General features: G+C 43.1%; 1 protein-coding gene across 3 annotated transcripts in view; it reads left to right on the top strand.

Annotated features, from left to right (window-relative positions):
* PRKCA (protein kinase C alpha) overlaps window positions 1–25,193 on the top strand; it is a 656,418-nt gene that overhangs the window by 420,756 nt on the left and 210,469 nt on the right. For all 3 annotated transcript variants that reach the window (XM_063960833.1, XM_063960834.1, XM_063960835.1), the window contains exons 6-8: window positions 9,217–9,373; window positions 10,832–10,966; window positions 11,517–11,610. In XM_063960833.1, the coding sequence (XP_063816903.1) occupies window positions 9,217–9,373; window positions 10,832–10,966; window positions 11,517–11,610 (386 nt within the window). The remainder of the gene's footprint in view (window positions 1–9,216; window positions 9,374–10,831; window positions 10,967–11,516; window positions 11,611–25,193) is intronic.

Here is a 25,193-nt window from a genome sequence, read left to right as displayed (position 1 = left end):
CCGGTCACATGAATACCACCCCCCCTTTGTGTGGAAACCTTCACAAACTGCAGTGATGGTATAAAGCACCCCATATAACATCCTAAGCACATCTCTAGTAAAACGCATCTGTATTTGCATGCAGTAGCTCTTTTCCTGTTTTTTTTTATTACATCTGTTTCTCTGCCATTGATTAGTTTGGCTTTGTTTTGTTCCTAAAATCAGTCTCCGTGGTAACAATGTAAAAGGAATGCCTTGGTTTAGACATTTCCTGTTTCTATGTTTTGGTGTTAGTGTAATACTATGTATGTATCCTATAGCACATTCTTGTAGATCCTGAATGCAGCAGTTTTCGCTATATATAGATGGTTTCATGATAACAATGTATCCAGTTTATTTATTAGCTCTGTAATAATGTTCCGTAACTGTCAAATGGCCAAAACTCCCACTTTAAACATTTGCTAGCAATGTCCCTATATTGCAATCTATACAAACTGCACAGGAACTTCTTTTTACAAGCACTGGATGTATTTGTTTTTCTTTCTGACCATGTGAACAGACATCCCTAGTGTAATCACCCCAATGTGCACAGCCGCACTTTCCGTGAGTTTCTGATAGAACTTCATGCTGTGTGTAAAACTCCCCAAGTACAGTTTAGCACTGGAGTGGACCATACTTTTGAGAGAGATTAAGTGGAAAAATTGCCCATAGCAGCCAATCAGTCAGCTTGTAGCTATTATTTATCTAGAGCAACCTATAAAGTGAGAGCTAGAAGCTGATTGGTTACTATTGGCAACTTCTCCACTTTATCTCTCTTGAAGGTTTGATACACTTTCCCCTGGGCATTACTCTTATTCTGTCCATCGTATCTCTTCTGCCCTGCACTAATTTTCCCATGGCACGTTCCAGGTATGACTGTAGCTGACAGAGCAGTTTACCCGCCTCCTGAATGCTGAGCTCAGGGAGCATGAGGAGCGTAGGCCACATTTCTCTGAGAGCTCCGAATGGGAAAAGATACAAACAGGGCTGCGGTTCACTGAGCACAGAAGCTGGTGCATGGCCTGCAGGTCCTGGAAGGAGAAGTGCATCTGCACTCTTCCTCCATCTCCTTAGCTCTGCTGAGCTTCCCTGCATGCATGGTATCCTTCCTGGCTAGTCTGCTGCTGCCTGCCCACTTTGTCTCCACTGCGACAGTTGTGATGGGGAGGTTGCGCTCTACCTCAAATCTCACCACTATGATGATCACAAATTTTGTCTCTTTCCTCGAACACTTTGGACTTTATGGCTACCCAGTCCTATCACTTCTTGTCTCTTGCAGCTTTTCAGAAGCTGTCAGCAGGGGGCTTTTTGCAGATGCATGTACTGTGTTGTATCCAGTTCATATGCGCTAAACTGACACAATACAGTATTATATAATAAACGTACAGTATATATTTATGTATAAATAACTGTACACTACCACTTTTCTTGTGTTCTATGCTGAATGAAAGTATTTGTATTATTGTGTTATAGGAAATGACATTGCTACTTTCTTTGTAGCCCTCATACACCATTGTTGTAGTAGCGGTCAAACAGCCCTTCTTGGCACGTCGGGTCCAGTGCGACTAAGCTTGCACCAAGTGTCTTTTCCATGTCGGTTTTTTTATGAAATGTACATCTTAATCGCAATGGGATGCAACTAAACTGCTTCATTAGACTGCATTGATTAATTTGATATGCGACACTTGTATATCTATGTGCGACTGAATCTGTATCTGTATATGAAGTGCTACTATGCATTTTTACGCCAAGTTCTGTCGAACTTGGTATACAGCTTTAGGGGTAAATGAGATAGCAGTGACTTGTAGGCATCTGAGCGTTCCCAGTGAGTCTGCCCGATGTTTTAACGGGACAATCATTTAAAAGGCAAACCCAAGTTTTTTAAATAATTGCCACTTCGACTTAGTCACACCCAGATATATAAAATGAATCAGTATAGTCTTGTGAAGCAGTTTTGTTGCATTGCGATTAATAATAATTTTATTTGCATAGCGTTCTTTCTCCAATTAGACTCACATTAGAGTGAAAAAGACTACATTGCTCGATATGGCACACTCGCACCAGGCGTCTTACAAGTGGTTGTATGGGTATATGTTCAATTTGCCGTCTTTTGGGATCCCGGCATTCAGTATACCGACTCCAGAATCCCAACAGCTGGCAATGCCGGCAGCCGGAATACCGGCGCAACACCACTGTTCCCACTCGTGGGTGTCCATGACACCCATAAAGTGGGAATAGAACGTGGCAAGCCCGCAGCTCGGCAAGCGCAGCGAACTTGTAAGGGGACTCTTTGCGCTCGCCCCGCTGCCGGCATACTGGCGGCCAGGATGCCGTTGTCCGAATACAGATGGACGGCAAATCATACTGAACCCGTTGTATGACGACACATCTGTACTGTATTTATTAAAAGACCTATAGTTCCTGAGAGTATAGTGTGCCTTTTCTGACCGTTACAGAGTTATGCTACCTTACTGTAAAGTGTTCCCGATATTGTGTTCATGTGTGTTCCACGTACTGCCATTCCCATGACACCTCATACGTGGCGGGTTTTAGTGAGAGTTCTGTGTAAAAGGTATGTACAGTTTACATCCAAAATTCTAATTAAATCATAATACTAGCGTAAATAGTGACTAGATATACAAGTGTAATGTTCTGAGGGAATACATACAAAATCCCGGCATTCAGGAAACCGTCAGCAGCTTCCCACCTGCTGGAATCCCAGCAGCGAGTCCCCTCGCGGGTTCGCTGCGCTCACCATGCATCAGGCCCGGTGGCTTGCTTCACTCGTCACAGGTTCTGTTCCCACTCAGATGGTGGCATGTACCCACCAACCTAGTGGGAATACCAAGCGCTTTTCGGGATTCAGTCTGTTGATATATCACCGGCAGTCGGGATTCTGGCAACTGTTTCCTGAACGCCAGGATCCCGACAGCTGGTAAATTGACTGTATCCCACTCTGAGATAGTGCTTCTACTGAAGTGCTCCGCATTTGCTGAAGTCAAAGGTGTCTTTATACAGAGAGTTAATCCCATGTGCCATGTGCGAGGTGGGACCAAAGAGATGGGCGAAGTGACTGTAAGGAGCACTTCAATAATGTCTCATTAAATCGACTTTGACAGGGCAGGTCGTTTCTTTGCTGCATCTTAATTGTTTCTAATTATAGTGCTATCATTTAAGCATAAAATTAATTGCTGTGAAATGAGAGCTGGAACTGGACGTCAGGTTTGAGACGCATGCAACACGGCTGTTGTCATTAGTTAGGGGTTACATTGCCTGATGAGTTTAAGATTCCTCGCTTGATTAGGCTTTTCCCTTATTCCGAAATCACTTTTTCTTCTATTTAGATCTGGGTGATGTGTACTCTTTTGAAATCTATACTGCTACTGTCTTCACACCTTGCAGTCTTAAATCCTAAATTAAAGTGAAGTTTAGTTTCACTAATGTGCAGAATTTATCCATATTTTTTAACGTGGCTGCAAAGTGCATTATCTGCAATTAGTTTCATGCTGTGTTGTGGTACACTCATATGAATTGTTTTGTTTGTGTTTCTGTTTAGCCTTATTTGCCTCTAATCAGAGGAACCAATAAATTGTAGTGTTCATGGCTCAATCTAATGAGTGTTCCACGTTTGAGGGCTGCATTAGGAATTTAATGCTTAGTGCTGTCTTGCTAAATGGATATGTACTTACAGTTTCCATTTTTACACCATTATTTCTAGATTGCTCGGTGTAGAGGTAATCCATTGTCTGTGCCTCTCATAAAAATGTAATAATGGAAATGTCATGTTCATGAAACAGTATATAAAGAAAGCTTCCAGATTACTTTACATTTTATTACAGCCTGCTGGCAATCATGTTGTTTTTTTTTTACAGCCGGCAGGCATGTATTAGCATGATATGTGAGCACCAAACCTATAGGTGTATACAACCAGACACAGTGTCTGTATACACAATACAACCAGACACAGTGGGTCTGTTTGGTAGTCAGAATGACGCATAGACAGTGAGCAGGAAAGCGGAGATTATTATAGAATGGGCCTAGAAGAGATATACACCCTGACAACTACAAAAGCAGTACTCATACCTGCCCAGATGCCAGCTGTGCCTTTTTTCTTTTTCTTATCACTCTGTTTTTCAGCCTTCATTAACTGTATTTTAATTTTTTTTTTGTTTTTCTCCTTGAAACCCATTCTCATTATCAATTCTTTATTTATATAAGATATTGAATAATATTTATTATTTATTTTGTGTGGTGTCATCATGTCCTTGTGCTGCACTCTGAAGCTGGCCATACACTGTACAATTATTGCTGGTTGTGCTGGGCATACACGGTTAGGTAAAATTCTTGTCACACCCTGCCAATATCCGGGACATATCCCCATGTGAAGGAATGGGGGAAATGTCCGTCGGTTGGCCGAATTAGGGCATACCTTGCCCGATGCGGCCGACATGACAAATGAAAATATCACATTGGAGTGACATGCTGAACGATCCGGCATGCCCAACCGAGCATTGTTTTCAGGTCGGCCGGCCAAATACACACTGCAGTTTTCTGGCCGATCCGCTGATATCGTGCGATCTTCCAGATAATTGTAGCGTGTATGCCTAGCATTGGATGAAAATATGGTAATGGATGAGAGGAAATGACAAACGACCATTTGCTGTCAACCCTGGAAAATGAATAAAACCTGTCGTTCAGACAAATTGGTTAAATCTGTTACCAGATTTTTATTCCAACCAGTCAGAACTGGCAGATGATCTGCCAGATAATTGTATAGTATTTGCCCAGCTTAAGTGATGTAAGTTTATTGCAGTAGACTTGACTGGCAGCACCGCAATCCTGGATATTGCATTGGACTATTGGCAGCATTGTACTGTTTAGGAATGCAGACTAACAAACTGGATTCTGTTCCTCCATTTTCATAGTTTGTCAGAGGACTCCAGTCTCTGCAATGAATGCGCTAATTATTAACTACTGTGCACACCTGGTATTTGTAGTATTTTACATGGTATAATGTTGAACATAAATACTAGCATATTGCTCAAACACGAATTTTACATGGGTAGCCAATAATAAAGTGGTATACCTTTTTATGATGCTGCAATCTTAATGTCAATATCCAAATTAAACCTTTACTTAATAAAAACTCTGTATCATCAAGTTTTATCAAGTATTACAATCCAGTGGGAACTGGTGTAATGTTATCTCCCTGTATCGCAATCCGGGAGGAACGGATGGGACATTGTCTTCACTTGTATAATACAATGAGAACCTTGTACCAAAAGCGCCAAATGTCCAAATAACCTCTCAGTACTGTTTTATTGTTAATCTATAAAACTTCCTAACTCAACAAACATTCCATGCAGTCCAAGATACAATGGGCATAGATTATGTCCACTTGCTGTTCTCAGGTTATGAGCTCTTGACATATACTGGCTGTAAAAGTCACTTCATTTTAAAACAATACAAAATAGTTTGCTGCGGACGCAACTGCATCTGTTTGCGTAACAAACTCCCGTTTTATGCAATTATATGCACGCTAATACCTTAAATAAAAGAGAGTACAGTATCATATACTGTTAATTATGGTCCAACGCACAATCAGATTTAATTTAGCGAGTACAAGTATTAAACACAATTACAGATATAAAACACAAATGCAGGTATAACACACAATGAGAGAGTTACAATTACAGCCCAAAAAAATACGAAAGTTTCCCTGGTTCCAGGCAGCCAGTCATCAGATAGAAGACTTCTTAGAAGAGTGTGTGTGGTTGTGTGAATGATAGTGAAAGTGTGTGTGAGAGAGAGCTGCCTGGTTCTGGGTCACTATTTTATACAATTTGTCCAAAGGCATACAATACATCTAGCAAAGTCTTCTCTCATTGGTCCAGGGGCCAGATTTCTCAAGAACTCCTCGGCTCATAGGTTAGGGTGACCTCTTTTGTCCTATGTTGCAGGCACATGTGTTTGCCCCCAGGGTCTTGCTGTGAAGCCAGTTCCAACTGACCAGTATCCACACCTTGCTCTGCACATTATTCCATACATATCTAATATTACTCATATCTTGCGATCGCAATGTGCGACCGTTTAGCCGTAATGTCCAGATTACTGATTGTAAAACACTGATTAATATGAGACTAAACATGATGGGACAATCTGGTCTTAACCCTGGAATAAGTATATAGCTAGTTTACTGTGTATTTTAATCCTTGTTTTGGACTTATGACTATGTGTGAACTATGTGTGGTATATAGATATATGATTGTGTGTGTCTTTATGGCATTTCTCAGTGATTGCACATTTTACCATATATACACTCACCACGTGGCTACACGCACGCCGTGCGATTCTATGCACAGTGCACGGTAAGACGCATGGTGTGTCCCCATACGTTAATTGCGTAATTACGCCACTCTATGTGTTGTTTGTATGTGTTATTTTTCCAACTTCGACATTGGCCCTGATAATTCACATCATTTCCAGCACCCTATGTTCCGGGGCACCATTTTGGACATCATGGAACTCTCGAGTGACAAACGTATTGTACATTATCTGTTTATTTTATCTCTAGATTTATATTTGTGTGAACTTATCAGAGAGCAGTCACAGGTAATTTTTGGCAGGAACCGACTCCTGTACAGCTCTGCGGGGCCATTTAACAGCTCTTCCATGACATGTAAAATGGTACGGCTAGCCTCTCTGCTCTGGTGCCAGATTTCCTACATCTCCTTGACCCAGCACAGGTTCTGTTCCTTTTAGACTATTAATAATATAATTGCATTTATCCACCATTAGCCAGAATTACTGCCCTGCTGCTGGTCTTTATGGCTAGACCTGTATTTGTGCATTTCTATACCCTACAGCTTACTACTACTCTACCAAATTGTTTAAAAAAAGTATTAATTGATATAGTGCCTGCTGCTTCTACTGTGCAACTCGGCAATATGTTGCAGGTTCTTGTGGATGTATTTGGACAGTCTGTAACTATCACAGTTACTTTAAGATGTCACATTGATGCTGGACAGCGTTTTTGTTTGTTATTTCCCCCCCCAGTCATTTGTGAACTGTCACTAGTAAGAGATTGGGACGCTCTCACTTAATATGTTCCCCCCAGTGGACATATTGCATATTGCAGACAGGGAAGCGCTCAAAATTCATCTCTGGAGATTTGCAGATATGTTTCCCACGGTAGTCATGCAATTTGATATTACTATATCACGCATGACATTCTTAGAGACGTAATAAATGCCATTTTTTGAATAACAAAGCTCAGATTTTTGCGATAGTATGGCAGAACTGTTAAATTATGTCTGGCTCACTAATGATGTAACATTGTGATGACATGTTCAGTGTACAAGTATTACGTGGTCATTTAGGGTCTTGTTTTGTTCCTTTATCAGTGGCACCGTACAATGGTGAAATGTAAGCAATAAAATTATGTAATTCATAGATATTCTGTAAGCCTGTTCACGGAAAGCGTCGGGCACATTTCCTTCCCAACCAACCTTATCTGTCACATTGGTAGCAAGAGACATACAAAGTGATTTGTGAGGGATCTCCAGCAAGCTTCTCTGTCATTGTTTTGTACATGAAATGCTTTTTCATTAAGAACTTAATAGACAGACTTACATATATACACACATGTATATTATACACACATCTCTTGCCCTTCCCTTGCTCTGCATGTCACACAAGGGCACGTATAGCCTAGGTGATGCATGGAGTGTAATTTCTGAATGAAATGGATAAACGTTCTCTCTATTGCTGGTATTATCAGTTTGCCCTTCATATTCCCTGTGCCTAACAAAATATCCTGATTGCATTTTGTTTTATTTAAAATGTATTTTATCTCACATTGGACTGGCCTGGTCCTAAGGGGATGGCTAGCCAGACATTTATCTCTTCTTTACTCAATCAAATCTATATTGTATTGGTTTCTGAGCTACATAAATGTACAACACCATACATCCTTATATAATTTATTGAATGTGTTAATTTCTCATTTTGCCATCTCTATTTGGTAAATTTTTGGGACTGCTTTGAAACTTTTTTATAATGTTATTTTTCATTAGAGGACTAATCATTAGTCCTTTGTAACAGTGCAAAGGTGTCCAAGATGAACAACTGTGATAAAAATAAATAAATAAGACTACTGTACCTGACTGGTATCCGTTCAGATGATCGACAATGTTAAGGTCGACACTCATTAGGTCGACCACTGTTGGGCGACATTGACATGGTCGACGTGGACACATGGTCGGCACATGAAAAGGTCGACATGTTTTTTTTTTTTTTTACATTAGATTTTTAACTTTTTCATACTAAACCATCCAGGTGGACTGCAATTGGGAATAGTAACCTGTGCCTAGCGCAGCTGTAGCGGAGCGAGGCACCTTGCCCGCAGCTGCAAGGGGACGCAGTACACTAATTGGCGTTCCTGGCCATGTTACAGAAAAAATGACACCAAAAACTGTTCAAAAATCCATGTCGACAGTTCATGTGTCGACCATTTTCACGTGTCGACCATTTGTCCATGTCGACCATGTCAATATTGACCAATAGTGGTCGCCCTAATGACTGTCGACCTTAACATTGTCGACCATTCATACCGGAACCACCTGACTAAGGCTAATCAGTGTAGTTATGCCCAGGGAAAGGTATCAGTGTTTAATGATTAGTGCAAGATCAGTGGAAAACTTGAGTTTTAGGTAGAAGAATAAGATTAAGTTGGTAGAGAGGATACATCTTTGTAAAGGGTGTTCAAAATTGGTTATGGTTATATTAGAGCAGTAGTTTCTGTATATTATATAATACAAATATCCATTTCACAGGATGCTTTGTGCACTGTACCACATACTAGCCAAACAATAACCAAGAAACTATGGGCGAAAAACCAATAATTGTGTCATACAATGAAGGCGGATATATTTGTGCTTAGAAGGTGTACAATACAATGGAAAAGCAAAAGTAGACATGGTGAATTTCTAACAATCATTACAGTGTAGTAAACCATTACAGTATATAGAAATAGTAACAATCCACCAGTGCAGTTCACGGAAGTGTATAGATCCTGAAATCACAACACTCCCTTCAAATGTTTAGTTTTGGAATCTGAACTTGAAACGAAAAGATGTAAATTAAATGTTCTGTTTGTCTCTAGATTAACTTCATTATCACTAAATCTTTTTTTTCCAGTTCGTGACGCCAAGAACTTGATCCCTATGGACCCCAATGGACTGTCAGATCCTTATGTGAAGCTCAAACTAATTCCTGACCCTAAGAATGAAAGCAAGCAGAAAACCAAAACCATCCGCTCCACACTTAACCCTCATTGGAACGAGTCATTCACCTTGTATGTTCCATTCTTCATAGGGAATTAAAAGACTGTTGGAACAAATGAACATCTGGTGCGGGATTTTACAGTGAAACATAAGGGACTGTTGATGGTGGGCTAAAGAGTTGGGCATAGAAAATGTTTAGTCATTATAGCATTCAGAAACATCTGCCATGGAGATTAGGTTTCAGTTTCATCTTATGACTTGAGCAGCAGGGAAATCTAGTGGTGGACTGGATATGTGGGCAACAGAAAAATGTAATGGTAGGTTGGAGACTTGACCTGATTCAGAGGTGCACATAGTGTTTAAGCCGCTGTCTTGTGCACAGAGACACCCACTGTCAGTGTCTCACATCCACTGCTGACGTACATAAGCGGGAATAACGAAAGCACCATCAGACCTATGTGCAACCTTATCCTGTCGCAGACAGAGAGCCTCTCCTAAGACACTGGGGACTCTCCAACTGCAAATAAACTCACAGTGGCTAACTAGGCAAGCCCCAAAACGTCCTGACATACAGATGTCATCAATCTCATCATGGCTACTTCTAGGTGTTGGTGCTGCTCATTGCAGCGACAAGCGTGCACATCTCATTTTCTTAATTGGGCACGCGCCCCATAAAAAGTGTGTGGGGCGACAAATGATGCGGCTAGGCACAGGAGCGTCTAACCGCGCAGGGGTTGTGCGTATCACTCAAATGTAGCCCAAAAGCTGACTACTAGTCACTCACTTTGCATATAAATCCTTTGTGTGTGCACTCTCGCTGTTCAATGGCAAAAAGCGACTCCACTGTGTCCAACAGACATGCCTGCACTTCTGATTCAGGTGCTTAGTCTGCAAGATGAAAACATATCTGATAGTGACTTGAGCACATTCATCCCAAAATCCATCTCTTCACCTCTGCACATATCTACCTATTACAGTATTGTCAACATCACTCATTTTCCTGCACACCTCAATGGAGTGCAGGGAAAATCTAAAAACTAGTGTAGTTGCTTGCAGATATGTGCCGTTGCAGAATTGCACATGCAGCCGAACCATTAATTGAATCATCCCCTAAGCTTGAAGGAATATCTTTTTGAGCATTAAAGAGTTGGGCAGCAGGAACATCTGGTATAGGAATGGAGATATGCTCACCGGGAACATGTGATAACTGGTTGGAGAGTAACATATCAGGAGACGGAAGAGATGAGCAGTAGGAACAATTGGTAGTGTGCTAGATTGTTAAAACATAGGAACATCTTGTGAGCTGGATAGATAAGCGGTGGAAACATATGGCAATTGATGAAAGAAGCTTTTTTAGGGCTGAAGTGTGGGAAGACTGGGGATATGGTAAAAAACAGGAGAAGTTAGGCGGCTAGAATGTATTTGACAGTTTTATTGCACATAATGTCATCCCATTCTATTTAGTATTTCCCATAGTTCTCAGCAGTGTAAGGATTCACATTGTAACCTTGTTGTCTTTTATGTCACAGCAAATTAAAACCTTCAGACAAAGATCGGCGGCTCTCCATAGAGATCTGGGACTGGGATCGAACCACTAGAAATGATTTTATGGGCTCCTTCTCATTTGGAGTTTCAGAACTCATGAAAATGCCAGCATGTGGGTGGTAAGTGTTTACAGGGATTGCATGTTATTTCCACTTTCTTACCATATATTATATATACAACCAGATAAAAGTATAGCACAATATATTGATCACACGTACTCTGTCATATTTATATTCAAAGTGGACACGTCTTCCCCTCCCATCTAATCTGAAGCAGAGATAATTTATTTGCTCCCTTTACATAGGAGTTCTAATGAGCCACTAGTAATTTGCACCGTAATGTATCTATTAAGGTAAAAATATGTAAATAGAAATATTCTTTTTTTTTTTTAAGTTTTAATTGTTTTTTTTATTACTTTAACTTGGTTCTTTTTAAATGTATGTGTATGGGTTTTTAAAATGTTTATTACTTTAACTGAGAAGCCTGGTGTGTTATATTAGAGCACAGATATATTCATTAGTGACTAAATAAATACCAATCAGCGGGTTGATTGTTTTGTTGCCTTTATTTTATGTGCAGCAACTTTTATAGTATGTTTGGTGTGTTAAACTGTAATTAGTTATTGACAATGTACTTAGTAGTGTTCTAACATTATACTCTTCATTTGAGGTACAAACTGCTGAATCAGGAGGAGGGAGAGTATTACAATGTGCCCATCCCAGAGGCGGACGATGGAAATCTAGAACTACGGCAGAAATTTGAGGTAAAAATAGTATAAAGGCTCTGGTACACAGGTTACTATCTCCATATATGAATATACTGCTGCACAGTGCAGTATTTGTTACATTTGTACAATTTGATGATCTTTGTTCAGGTAAAATGTGAGCTAGATAAATTCCTGAGCAATTAATACCTGGCATTTGGACATGATGCTAAAGGAATAATTAAGAGTGTAGTTTATACAACCGTATATGTTGCAATATCCCTGCTATCTGTTATCCATAATCATTGGTTGCAGTCATGATTTGTGAATGTAACTTTGAATCTTCTCCACTGCCTAAGAATTTTATATAATAATAGTCTTATAGTGACCCCTGCTGGCTTACCTCATGTTATAATACACAGGCTTTAGGGCAACTATAAATGTGTTTTCGCCTCGTAGAGGTTAAACCCCCTCATAGTGCTGATTGTGTCTTGTTCCTTTTATTCAGTTCAGTCTGATATTGCACTTTAAGCACCATTTCTTGTGCACTTTCCTTGGACATCTCACTACGACGGGAATTCAATTATTTTACACGCCGACAGGAGCTAGATGGCGCCCGCTGGAGCAATTCAATTGTTGGTCCTGTGGGGCGCGATCAGCTGCCGGCGCCGACATTTCAGTTTGCACAAAGTTTCTTATTGATAGCTTCATAAAAAAAATTATATTAAGTAAATTGTGCTTACCTGTCATCCTTAAGTTTGGTTATGTGATGGTGGACAGGGTTGTGTTTCTGTTTGTCCAGACATTTTACGATTGGCAGCCACCAGTAGTGGTTTTGCCTGTCACATTGACAACAAATATTTTATTTGGTCCTGGACCACCAACCCGTGGCACACTTGCAAGTGGCTTGCACCCAGTTTGGAAACATCTGCACTATAAGCTTTACTTCATCTGTAGGCCTGTGTAATATTATACTATAAGCATCATTTCTCGTGCAGTCCCGTTTCATATTACAATATAATACAATATATACTGTTAAACAAGTACTGGAAATGAGGACTTATGAGGCAGGTCTTCCGGATAAAACACAGTGTCTTTAATGACATCCGGCACTGTGCAAAGCATACTTAAGCTTGGGCCTGGTCACACAGGTACATAACTGAAAAATAAGCAAACTAACATAAAAAGTCCTAGCACTCCATAGTTAATCCGCTGCAGTGGCTTGCAGCCACACATGCCATGCTCTCCTGGCATGGCCAATGTCCACAGTCCCTGGCACTACAACCTGTTTCCTGCTCACTGGTCTCTAACAGGCATCAGCACACAGAACTCTGGGTGTGTGGGAGTTTTAAACTCTTTTTGTTCTCAGTGATTAGTACCTGCTGGATCTGGGCAATCCACAAAATCCGGAGTTGCAAATCTCTACTGCAGCTGCAGAATGTGCAGGTCTTATCTTCTCCCTTGGAGGGAGCTGATACCACCAGAATGTGGGCCCTCTCACCACAATACATTATAATTTTGCAGCCCCATGTAATATTGTGTAACTTCTCCTGCTGTTCGGTGTAATATTACACTATAAGTATCATTTCTCTTGTAGTCTCTGTCGTATTGCTTGGTGGTGCCGTGATTAGCATTGCCATTTCACAGCAAAGTTGCCTTAGGTTCAATTCCAGCCATTGATTCCCGGTCACAGTAAGTGCATAGGATTTTAATGTTGGGGAACAGTAGTCTGAATCACATTTTTAACAGTTCTCATCTTGTGCTAAATGACAGCGGAGACAGTGTGAACAGCTGGTTTTACTGCTATATTTTTCTTTTTCTATATATTTGCCTGTGCGCTGACCATTCTTCTGTAAATCCTTGCTAGAAGATAAAGCTACTGAACTTTGTGATGTCATTGTGCAATGAAACTCTAGTCACGGAGGGCAGAGATGTGTCAAGCCAGTGGCGGAACGAGCTAGTGGTGGGCTCAGGTGCAGAAATATGATTTGCCCCTACCACACACACACGCTAAAAGAAAACCCACACAAATGGCAAAAACTATTGCATAATAGTATAGAAGTCTGTTACTGCCCATAATCAAACTACTTGGAACAAATGGTTGATTTTGCATTTTTTACTAACATTGTAAAAATGATGGATAAGTATTTTTCAGCAAATTAAAGGCTGTAGATGAAATTGCGGTGCACACTAATCCTGTAAGGTGATTTTTATTTAATTTTAAGCCACTCTCAGCAAAAATTCTAACAAAAGAAAAAAACACCCCGGTAACTCACCTTTCCATCAATATAACACCCCTTTATACCTTGTCCCACATCATTTAGCATATTATTCTGTCACCCATAATGATCAAACCACTTTGTATGTTTCACCACTGGCGAAATGTAAAAAAAGCAGCCCCTCACCTTCCCAAGGGGCTCCGGGTGATAACTGAGAAGACTTGATGCCTGGAAACGGAAGTCGCGATGTGCCGATCATTAAAGGCTGTTTTGTTTCGGTCATCAATGTTTGTATCGATGTTCACAAATAAATTATATTTTTATTTTTTTAAATGTTGGGTGGTTTTTGGGTTTTTTTTTTTTAGAAAATCTTTTCGGACAATGTTTATTTAAATATTCTTAACCTAGTTCAGTCATTTAAAAAAAAAAAAACAATTTCTTAGCTTTTTTGTGGAAAATATATTTGGCAGTTAAATAGTTAAAAAGAGTTGTGTGTGTTTGTGTGTTGGGGGGGGAAGGGGAAGAGGAGACCCCAGAAGCAGCCAGATAATTTACTTGAATGCTCAAAATCAGGCTTTTTACCTCAGTCCTAAAGGCACACTTAAGGCCAATACACACTGGGCGATTATGAGCTGAAAGCAGCTCACTTTTGGTGTGTTGAGCTGCTTCCAGGTCAAAACCGCCCAGTGTGTATGCACAAGCGATGAGCGTGAGCGCTGATGTGCGCTCCCGCTTCATTGCCAGCGGTCGCCGTTCATCTACTGGTATTACCAGTAGATGAACGGCGGCGTGATCGGCTTTCCAAAGCGTCCTGCTATGGAAAGCCGCTCACCCCTGCTGTCATCGCTGGGCAGAGGGGAAAATCGCTCAGTGTGTATGCACTGAGCGATTTTCAGCCCAGCGAGGTCAGCGATCATCCAGTGTATGCACCTTAACAGTCCAGGTTTTAGTGATATCCATGCTTTAGCACAGGTGACATAATTAGTAAGTCAGTTATTGTAATTTAACCATCTGTGCTGAAGCCTAGATATCATTAAACCTGGACTGTTACTGTGTTACGAGGACCGAGGTTGGGAATTCCTGATCTAAGTGCTATGTGCATTTGCAGTACCTAATTTGTGCACACTTCATTACCAGCCATATCCTTAGGATAATGGTCCTAATTCAGACCTGATCGCTCCAGTGTTTTCGCACAGCAGCCGAACAGGTCTGAACTGTGCATGCGCCGACGCATGCCATACAGCCGATGGCTGTCTCAGCCCTGCGATCGCCTCTGCCTGATTGACAGGCAGAGGCGATCGCTGGGTGGGAGGGGGTGGGCCGGCGGCATTTGGCCGCTGTTTAGGGCACGCAGTCCGGGCATTGCAGGCGTTCCTGTACCGTTGGGGGGGGCCGCAGCAGCTGCGTGTCATCACACGCAACTGCTGTGACCCTCACGGCGACGAGTAGCTTCCTGCGTGCTCCTAAAGTACAAAAGCATTGCCGCTGTGCGATGCTTTTGTACTTGTGCGGGGTGGGGGTCGGCCTGACATGCGCGGCGGACTAGCCCTGTGCTGAGCGTCCCCCCGCATGTCTGTGTGACTTATCATAGATGTGCTAAATTTAGCACATCTACGATCAGGTCTGAATTAGGCCCAATGTCCACAGAACCTGTAACCTGATAGAATGTGCTAACACCATGGCATAGACCCTAATCTCATCCACATAATATCACACTGAACCCATTAGTCAACCTGTTGCACAGCTCCCACTATCCTCCATAATGCACATACTGTATTTTGTTGTTACCCCATTAACACAGAATCCGCCTACATTTCACTGGTCCCATTGTTAGCCACAATATACTGACTCCATGGCCATGCACATTGTTCTTTGCACAGTATAGCGGTGCACGGCAGTAGTACTGTGCAGTGTTCAGGGCACACAACCCAGCAGTGGACGCGCTGCGCACTTGGCTGGCTGGGCTCAGGTCAGCCCCTGTCCACTCACTTGTTTTCACGCTGGGAATAGTCTCAAGATTTTGGTCTCAGATCCCTATCACCGATGTCAACTGCAAATAAGTGTTCCCAGAGTTTAAGAGGGGTGGGGGGTAGCAGCAGCAGATATCTCTATCTGTTGCAGTCCCTCAATTTTCAATAGCCACAGCAGCCCACACAGGTTTTAATAGGGGATGCTAAATTGTCAAGTTTACCAAACTCCAGAGGGCGCAGCAAATGTCCCTTAGTCTCCAAGAGAAATGAATGTTTACTTTGCTGCTATCTTGCCAGACTCGTCTACTTCTGGTCTATAGGAGGAACTATAAACTGGCAGTGTACCAGTAAAGTTGCTAAGCCCGTGTTACTGCCAGGTAATGGGGTAATAATAGTTGCAGAACCTACTACTTAAACCCCATATATTACTGTTCTTGACTATTAACCAGCCAACACCCCATATATGAAAGATAATGTCGTATTGACATGGCTCAGTGTAAGCCCCGCCTCTCATAGGGCCACTACTACTTTTCTTCATTACACCTCCTTTGTTATCATGCCTGTGTAACTATATCGTAGACCTGGGACTTGCTAGTACTACCATAAACCTGTGTCTGTATGCTAATACCATAGAGCCGCGCCTGTACACTAATACCATAGAGCCATGCATGCACACCAATTCCATAGAGCCATGCCTGTACACCAATCCCATAGAGCCGTGCCTGTAAACCAGTACCATAGAGCCCTGCCTGTACACCAATATCCTAGACCTGAGACTGGATAGTAATACCCATGGCTGCCATCACAAATTGCTGGGCGCAGTATGTATGCTTTCATGCAACATACAGGCGTATGTACGCTTTCATACTATTCTGAATGGGACACAGTTAATTTCCTGACTGTCTGTATCCCGGTGGTCGAAATACTGACGCCGTAATCCTGGCAAACATCGAAATGCCAGCGGTCGGAATCCCGACTGCTGCCCGGAATCCACACTTGGGTGGTGGTCCATCCTACCACCTGAGAGGGAATAGGTTATCACTGGGCCCAAATCGTGGCAAGTATAGCGAGCCCACGAGGGAACACGTTGCGCTCAAGGTCGGGATTCCGACTGTCGGTATTCCGGTGTCGGTATTTTGACTGCTGGGCTCTTGACAGTCAGGATTTCATATCAAATCCCTCTGAATCAAGGTTGCATAAAAATCTGTTTTTTTTTGTTTAATTTAAAAAATTGGATTTGTTTGTTTTAAATCATTTTTTATTGATTCAAAGCTTTTTTTTTATTGATTTAAATCAAATTTTTGGGATTTAAATTGTATTTTTTTTCTTAAAACTTTTTTTAAGTTTATTGTTTCATTTTAGATGTTTCCACCTTGTTTTAGTAATACATGAACAATTTCTGAAGTGAAAACAGTAACAGAATGAACACAGTAATAGAATAAATACACACTAAACAGTTGCATCAAGAAGTACAATTAGGCTCTGAATTTCACTCAGTTGTTTGAGTCTGAGTCATACATGTACATGTCTTTGTCCACGTCCTCACGTTTGTCCTCAACAGAATAGGCTCTGTAGCATGCAACCAGCTTAGCTGCTTTTTCATTTCCCAATCTGTTGCGTGTTTTGGATTGTACAAAACCGTACGTTGAAAAAATGCTTTAAATTCCTGCACTTGATGAAACTGCTGTGGACATCTGCTTCGGAAGATTTACTACAGAAATGTCTAACTGAAGTTGAGCTGTGTAGGACATCCACCAGGCTAGCGGAGATACTTGGCGTAAAGTGTCCACTTCAAACATGTATGGTGCAAATGGTTTCATGGATGCCCGAAAGTTGATGATGACTGGCATACTCTATAGCTGTCTCAATTTCAGCAGGACTAAGCTTTTTTCTCCTGTACCTAGGACCAAGTAGATTAGCCAGCAAGTGGGCATCTGTGAGTGCAGTTTTAGCTCTTGCCTTGGCCATCTTCATTACGATAATGTGGTGTCCAATCTCTTCAAGATCATCTCTTCCACACTTGTACAACCTCAATGATTGTGCAGTTGCGTCTTTGTGCACGATCCAGGGCTACAGCTACAGGTTTCAGCAGAGCCAAATAATCTTCAGCACTCCGCTTAATACTAAAGTTATTAACTTTGTTAATAATGTCTTGTGGAATATCATCTTTGTTTTCATCACATACTGTTAACAAAAATGGGCCAGTTTTTCAGAAAGGACTCCAAACAGTCTGCCATAGTATTCCAGCGTACGTCACTTGGTAGTATATACTTGGTAGAATCTCCTATACACCATCCATTACTCTTCCCAACTGTGCTAAAAAACAAACAAACACTGCCCCCACCTACACATCTTTCTCTTTCTAAGCAAAAGTTGTAGCTTTGTAATGTTTTTATTTAAATCATGATTTGATAATTTGATTTAAATTGTTTGATTTAAATCGTGCAACCATGCTCTGAATAGTCTGCAGTTGTTTGGACAAGCCCTCACTGAGCTTTGCTAACATTCTCAGGTGCAAGTGGAGGCTCGATCACCCATTCTTGCATACACTTGGTCTTGGACCTTGCACACTGCGAAAATAAGCAAGATACACTCTACTTTGCATCGTTCCAATAATGTGTAATAGATGAATGTAGTGTTCTTTATAGTACAAATACTAGTAGTAGGTAGATACACACTTCTTATGGAGGACCTTTGTCTTGGGGGCTGTGTTTTGATGGACAAGTCTCTGTTTAAAGAAGTATTTACCGCTTATGATCTTCAAAGCCCCCTTAAAGTCCAGATGTTAAGGATATCCATGATTGAGCACAGATTAATTCAAATGACTAATGTACTAATTAAATCACCTGTGTTCAAGCATGGCTGTCCTTAAAACCTGGACAGTGCAGTGGCTTTGAGAAACAAGCATGGGAAACACTGGATTAAAAAACTGCAGAGAGCAGAATAATGGGTGAATAACAGAGGTGTAAAAAACAATAATAAAAAAAAGTCAATACAGTGCTGGTCATTAAATAGGTCAATGGAGAATTTCAGACTTTGTTCCTGCATTCTATGCTTGGAGTGAAGGGTGTATATGGCTTTAATTTATCCTTAGGTATAATTACTGTAACATGGAGAAGTACTGAGAGATGATTGTAATTAGACGTTGCTCCTCAGCTCTGATTGCTGTCGTCAGCAGTAGTTCTTGTATTTCAGATTTGTTCTGTACTACCACCTGTCAGGGATTGTTGGTATGAGATGACTACTTTACAATTCCTCTACTGGGAGGGACTGCTCAGGGACAACAAGCAGGAGTTACTGTAACATAGTGAATATGATTTGCACAGTTCTTAACAAATATTAAAAAGATCTGGCTGCTTTATAGTAAAAAATGCAACCAAAAGTATAGAATGCACTACTAGTATTATGGGTACACTCATAATGTACTTGTGTAATTAGGTTTTCAGGACAGCCAGTTGTCATTCCACTTAGTGATCACTGAAGAATCCTTTCAAGAGTGTTTTGGTTTTATTGTTTTGTCATCTCTATGCAGATAAGCCAGAATACCATCAAATGTCCACTAGATGGTGTCCATCAACAACCAACCCCAGGTCTTTCACTGTTATAAACTGGAAACACTGAACTGTTGACTGTTGAATATATAGTGGGATTCAAACAGTAAATCTCCTTTGTACGCTTCTAACCCATTTGCTGCGGATGATGATTCCCACTTGTCACCCGCATTGTACAGTATACCAAAATGGCTTAGTAGGAAGCAAAGCACAACACTGATCTTTTGGAGACTTTGAGAGGAACTTCTGAAACAAGGATTTTATATATTTATTCTTACCTTACGTAACGGCACCCAGAACTAAAATTGTAGTTTTGGTGAGAGTGGTCCTTTAGCAACCCTTGAAGGACCAATGACCAAGCTTTTAATTACAAATATCAATATAAAGTAAGTGTTTCTCCAGCAGGGTCCACAGGTTATCCACAGGATAACATTGGGATATGATGAAGTGACAGCGGATTTGCACCAACCGGTCAAAGCTTTTCGGCCTCCCAGCATGCACCGGGCCTGTCCATATAACCCCGCCTCCTGGCTCAGACAAATCAGTTTTTTGTTTGGTGCGGCATGAGCCAGACCATGGTCAATGGGCTGCTGGTTTTTAGCAGCCATAAGCTTTCTTATTTTATTTTTATAGTCTTACTATTTTTTTTTTGAGTGATCTTTCTAAAAAGAGTCTTATATGTACCTTAGAAAGAGTCGCTCCAACAACTCTCCACTGGGCCGCGACAACGCTTACCAATGAGTACAGTGCTGTTTCGGCGGGCGTCTGTGTCTGGTACACTAGCAGGTCCTGCAGACGTTACCAGGCTGTGGCCGGAGCACGGGGAGAAGGTAAGGCATCGGTTCCGCTTAGAGGGGAAATACGGACCCAGCCGCACTGCTTTGGGAGGAGACTACCAAACAGTCGCTGACGCGGCTGCCACCTCGGGTGCACCAGCGATAGCCCTTAGGGATCATAGGCTCCAGGAGTAGTATGAGGTCGCGATACCTAGGGTTGATGTCAGCAGTGGGGAGTCAGACGCTCTCCTGAAGAATCAGCAGAGCCTGTGTTAAAATCCAAGGCACCTGTGTTTAAACGTCCCAAAACAGTTAAGACTGAGTTTCCTGGGTCAGATCAGCTGACGGAAATCATGGAAGAGGCTTGGGCTGCACCCAATAAGAAGTTTAGAATTCCTAGGAAATGGAATTCCAATTTCTCTGACGTCCTAGTGGATGCTGGGAACTCCGTAAGGACCATGGGGAATAGCGGGCTCCGAAGGAGGCTGGGCACTCTAGAAAGATTTCAGACTACCTGGTGTGCACTGGCTCCTCCCACTATGACCCTCCTCCAAGCCTCAGTTAGAATTCGTGCCCGGCCGAGGTTGGATGCACACTAGGGGCTCTCCTGAGCTCTTAGAAAGTATAGACTTAGGTTTTTTATTTTCAGTGAGACCTGCTGGCAACAGGCTCACTGCAGCGAGGGACTAAGGGGAGAAGAAGCGAACTCGCCTGCTTGCAGCCGGATTGGGCTTCTTAGGCTACTGGACACCATTAGCTCCAGAGGGATCGACCGCAGGCCCAGTCCTTGGTGTTCGGTCCCGGAGCCGCGCCGCCGTCCCCCTTACAGAGCCAGAAGCAAGAAGATGGTCCGGAAAATTGGCGGCATGAAGACTCTGTCTTCACCAAGGTAGCGCACAGCACTGCAGCTGTGCGCCATTGCTCCTCTCACACTTCACACTCCGGTCACTGAGGGTGCAGGGCGCTGGGGGGGGGGCGCCCTGAGGCAGCAATAATAACACCTTGGCTTGCTAAAATACCTCAATATATAACCCCAGAGGCTATATATGAGGTAAATACCCCTGCCAGAATTCCATAAAAAGCGGGAGAAGAGGCCGCGAAAAAGGGGCGGAGCCTATCTCCTCAGCACACTGGCGCCATTTTTCCCTCACAGCTCGGCTGGAAGGAAGCTCCCTGGCTCTTCCCTGCCATATACAGTAACAGTAAGAGGGAAAAGAGAGGGGGGGCATTAAATTTGGCAGTATATATACATATATTATATGAAAAGCAGCTATTAGGGACATAACTCAGTTAGTCCCTGTATATATATAGCGCTCTGGTGTGTGCTGGCATACTCTCACTCTGTCCCCCCAAAGGGCTTTTTGTGGGTCCTGTCCTCTGTTGAGCATTCCCTGTGTGTGTGGGGTGTGTCGGTACGGCTGTGTCGACATGTTTGATGAGGATAATGAGGTGGAGGCGGAGCAGATGCATTTTGAAGGGACGTCACCCCCTGCGGGGCAGACACCCGAGTGGATGAACTTATGGAAAGAAATGAGTGCACGTATAGATTCTTTACATAAGAAATTTGACGACATGCCAAATGTGGGACAGCCGGGATCTCAGCTCGTGCCTGTCCAGGTGCCTCAGGGGTCGTCAGGGGCTCTAAAACGCCCGCTACCTCAGTTTGCAGACCCGGATGTCGACACAGATACTGATAAGTGTCGACGACGATGAGTCAAACCTAATGCCTGTCAGGGCCATTCACTGCATGATTGAGGCAATGAAAGAGGTGTTAAACATTTCTGATTTACATCCAGGTACCACAAAAAAGGGTATTATGTTTGGGGAGAAAAAACTACCCGTAGTTTTTCCCCCATCAGATGAACTAAATGAAGTGTGTGAAGAAGCGTGGCTTTTCCCTGATAAAAAATTTGTAATTCCTAAGAAGGTACTAATGGCGTTCCCTTTCCCGCCAGAGGATAGGTCACGTTGGGAAACACCACCTAGGGTGGATAAAGCGCTCACACGTTTGTCAAAAAAGGTGGCACTACCCTCTCAGGATACGGCCGCCCTTAAGGAGCCTGCTGATAGAAAGCAGGAGGCAATCCTGAAGTCTGTATACACACACTCAGGCATTATACTTAGACCAGCTATTGCGTCAGCTTGGATGTGCAGTGCTGCCGCTGCATGGTCAGAAAAATTGTCAGAAAATATTGACACACTAGACAGAGACACTATTCTGCTAACGATTGACCATATAAAAGATTCAGTCTTATATATGAGAGATGCACAGAGGGAAATTTGCCGGCTGGCATCTAAAGTAAGTGCATTGTCTATCTCTGCTAGGAGATGCTTATGGACTCGTCAGTGGACGGGAGATGCAGATTCCAAGAGGCACATGGAAGTTTTGCCTTATAAAGGGGAGGAATTATTTGGGGATGGTCTCTCCGACCTAGTTTCCACAGCAACGTCTGGGAAGTCAGCATTTTTACCCCATGTTCCCTCACAGCCTAAGAAGGCGCCATTTTATCAGGTTCAGTCCTTTCGGACCCAGAAAAGCAAGCGTGGAAAAGGAGGGTCTTTTCTGTCTAGAGGCAGAGGTAGGGGAAAAAGGCTGCAACAGACAGCAGGTTCCCAGGAACCAAAGTCCTCCCCCGCTTCCTCTTCCAAGTCCGCCGCATGACGGTGGGGCTCCACAGGTGGAGCCAGGTACGGTGGGGGCCCGCCTCAGAAATTTGAGCGATCAGTGGGCTCGCTCACAGGTGGATCCCTGGATCCTTCAAGTAGTATCTCAGGGATACATGCTGGAATTCGAGGCGGCTCCACCCCACCGGTTCCTAAAATCTGCCTTGCCGATTGCTCCCTCAGACAGGGAGGCGGTGCTAGCGGCAATTCACAAGCTGTATTCCCAGCAGGTGATAATCAAGGTACCCCTACTTCAACAAGGCCGGGGTTACTATTCCACACTATCTGTGGTACCGAAGCCGGACGGTTCGGTGAGACCCATTTTAAATTTGAAATCCTTGAACATGTACATAAAAAAATTCAAGTTCAAGATGGAATCGCTCAGGGCGGTTATTGCAAGCCTGGACGAGGGGGATTACATGGTTTCCCTGGACATCAAGGATGCTTACCTGCATGTCCCCATTTACCATCCTCACCAGGAGTACCTCAGATTTGTGGTACAGGATTGCCATTACCAATTCCAGACGCTGCCGTTTGGACTCTCCACGGCACCAAGGGTATTTACCAAGGTTATGGCGGAAATGATGATACTCCTTCGAAGAAAGGGAGTTTTAATTATCCCGTACTTGGACGATCTCCTAATAAAGGCACGGTCCAAAGAACAGTTGTTGGTGGGAGTAGCACTATCTCAGGAAGTGCTGAACCAGCACGGCTGGATTCTGAATATCCCAAAGTCACAGCTGGTCCCGACGACACGTCTACTGTTCCTGGGGATGATTCTGGACACAGTCCAGAAAAAAGTGTTTCTCCCGGAGGAGAAAGCCAGGGAGTTGTCTTCTCTAGTCAGAGACCTCCTGAAACCAAAACAGGTATCGGTGCATCACTGCACGCGGGTCTTGGGAAAGATGGTAGCTTCTTACGAAGCAATTCCATTCGGCAGGTTCCATGCCAGAATCTTTCAGTGGGACCTGTTGGACAAGTGGTCCGGATCGCATCTTCAGATGCATCGCTTGATAACCCTGTCTGCAAGAACCAGGGTGTCTCTTCTGTGGTGGCTGCAGAGTGCTCATCTTCTGGAGGGTCGCAGATTCGGCATTTAGGACTGGGTCCTGGTGACCACGGATGCCAGCCTGCGAGGCTGGGGGGCAGTCACAAAGGGAAGAAACTTCCAAGGACTATGGTCAAGTCAGGAGACTGCCCTTCACATAAATATTCTGGAACTAAGGGCCATCTTCAATGCCCTAAGTCAAGCAAAATCCCTGCTCCTACACCAGCCGGTGCTGATCCAGTCAGACAACATCACGGCAGTCGCCCATGTGAATCGACAGGGCGGCACAAGAAGCAGGATGGCAATGACAGAAGCCACAAGAATTCTCAGATGGGCGGAAAATCATGTACTAGCACTGTCAGCAGTGTTCATTCCGGGAGTGGACAACTGGGAAGCAGACTTCCTCAGCAGACACGACCTCCACCCGGGAGAGTGGGGACTTCATCCAGAAGTCATCCAAATGATTGTACATCAGTGGGGTCGTCCACAGGTGGACATGATGGCGTCCCGCCTAAACAAAAAACTAGAGAGGTATTGCGCCAGGTCAAGAGACCCTCAAGCGATAGCTGTGGACGCTCTGGTGACACCATGGGTGTAACAGTCAGTTTATGTGTTCCCTCCGCTGCCTCTCATACCAAAGGTATTGAGAATAATATGAAAGCGAGGAGTAAACACAATTCTCGTGGTTCCGGATTGGCCAAGAAGAACATGGTACCCGGAACTTCAAGAGATGATCTCAGAGGACCCGTGGCCTCTGCCGCTAAGACAAGACCTGCTACAGCAGGGGCCCTGTCTGTTCCAAGACTTACCGCGGCTGCGTTTGACGGCATGGCGGTTGAACGCCGGATCCTGAAAGAAAAGGGCATTCCGGAGGAAGTCATTCCTACGCTTATTAAAGCCAGGAAAGAGGTTACAGCAAATCATTATCACCGCATATGGCGGAAATATGTTGCATGGTGTGAGGCCGAAAAGGCCCCAACTGAGGAATTTCAACTAGGTCGATTTCTGCATTTCCTGCAAGCAGGAGTGAATATGGGCCTAAAACTGGGTTCCATTAAGGTACAGATCTCGGCTCTATCGATTTTCTTTCAGAAAGAACTAGCTTCAGTACATGAAGTTCTGACATTTGTAAAGGGAGTGCTGCATATTCAGCCCCCATATGTGCCTCCTGTGGCACCTTGGGATCTCAACGTGGTGTTGAGTTTCTTAAAATCACATTGGTTTGAACCACTAAAAACCGTGGATCTGAAATATCTCACGTGGAAGGTGGTCATGTTATTGGCCTTGGCTTCTGCCAGGCGAGTATCAGAATTGGCGGCTTTGTCTTATAAAAGCCCTTATCTGATTTTCCATATGGATAGGGCAGAATTGAGGACTCGTCCCCAGTTTCTCCCTAAGGTGGTGTCAGCGTTTCA

This window comes from Pseudophryne corroboree, chromosome 3, assembly GCF_028390025.1.
Source record: "Pseudophryne corroboree isolate aPseCor3 chromosome 3, aPseCor3.hap2, whole genome shotgun sequence".
NCBI classification, from domain to species: Eukaryota; Metazoa; Chordata; class Amphibia; order Anura; family Myobatrachidae; genus Pseudophryne; species Pseudophryne corroboree.
The sequence above is the reverse complement of the archived record's forward strand: the minus strand, read 5'-3'. Positions and strand labels throughout refer to the sequence as shown.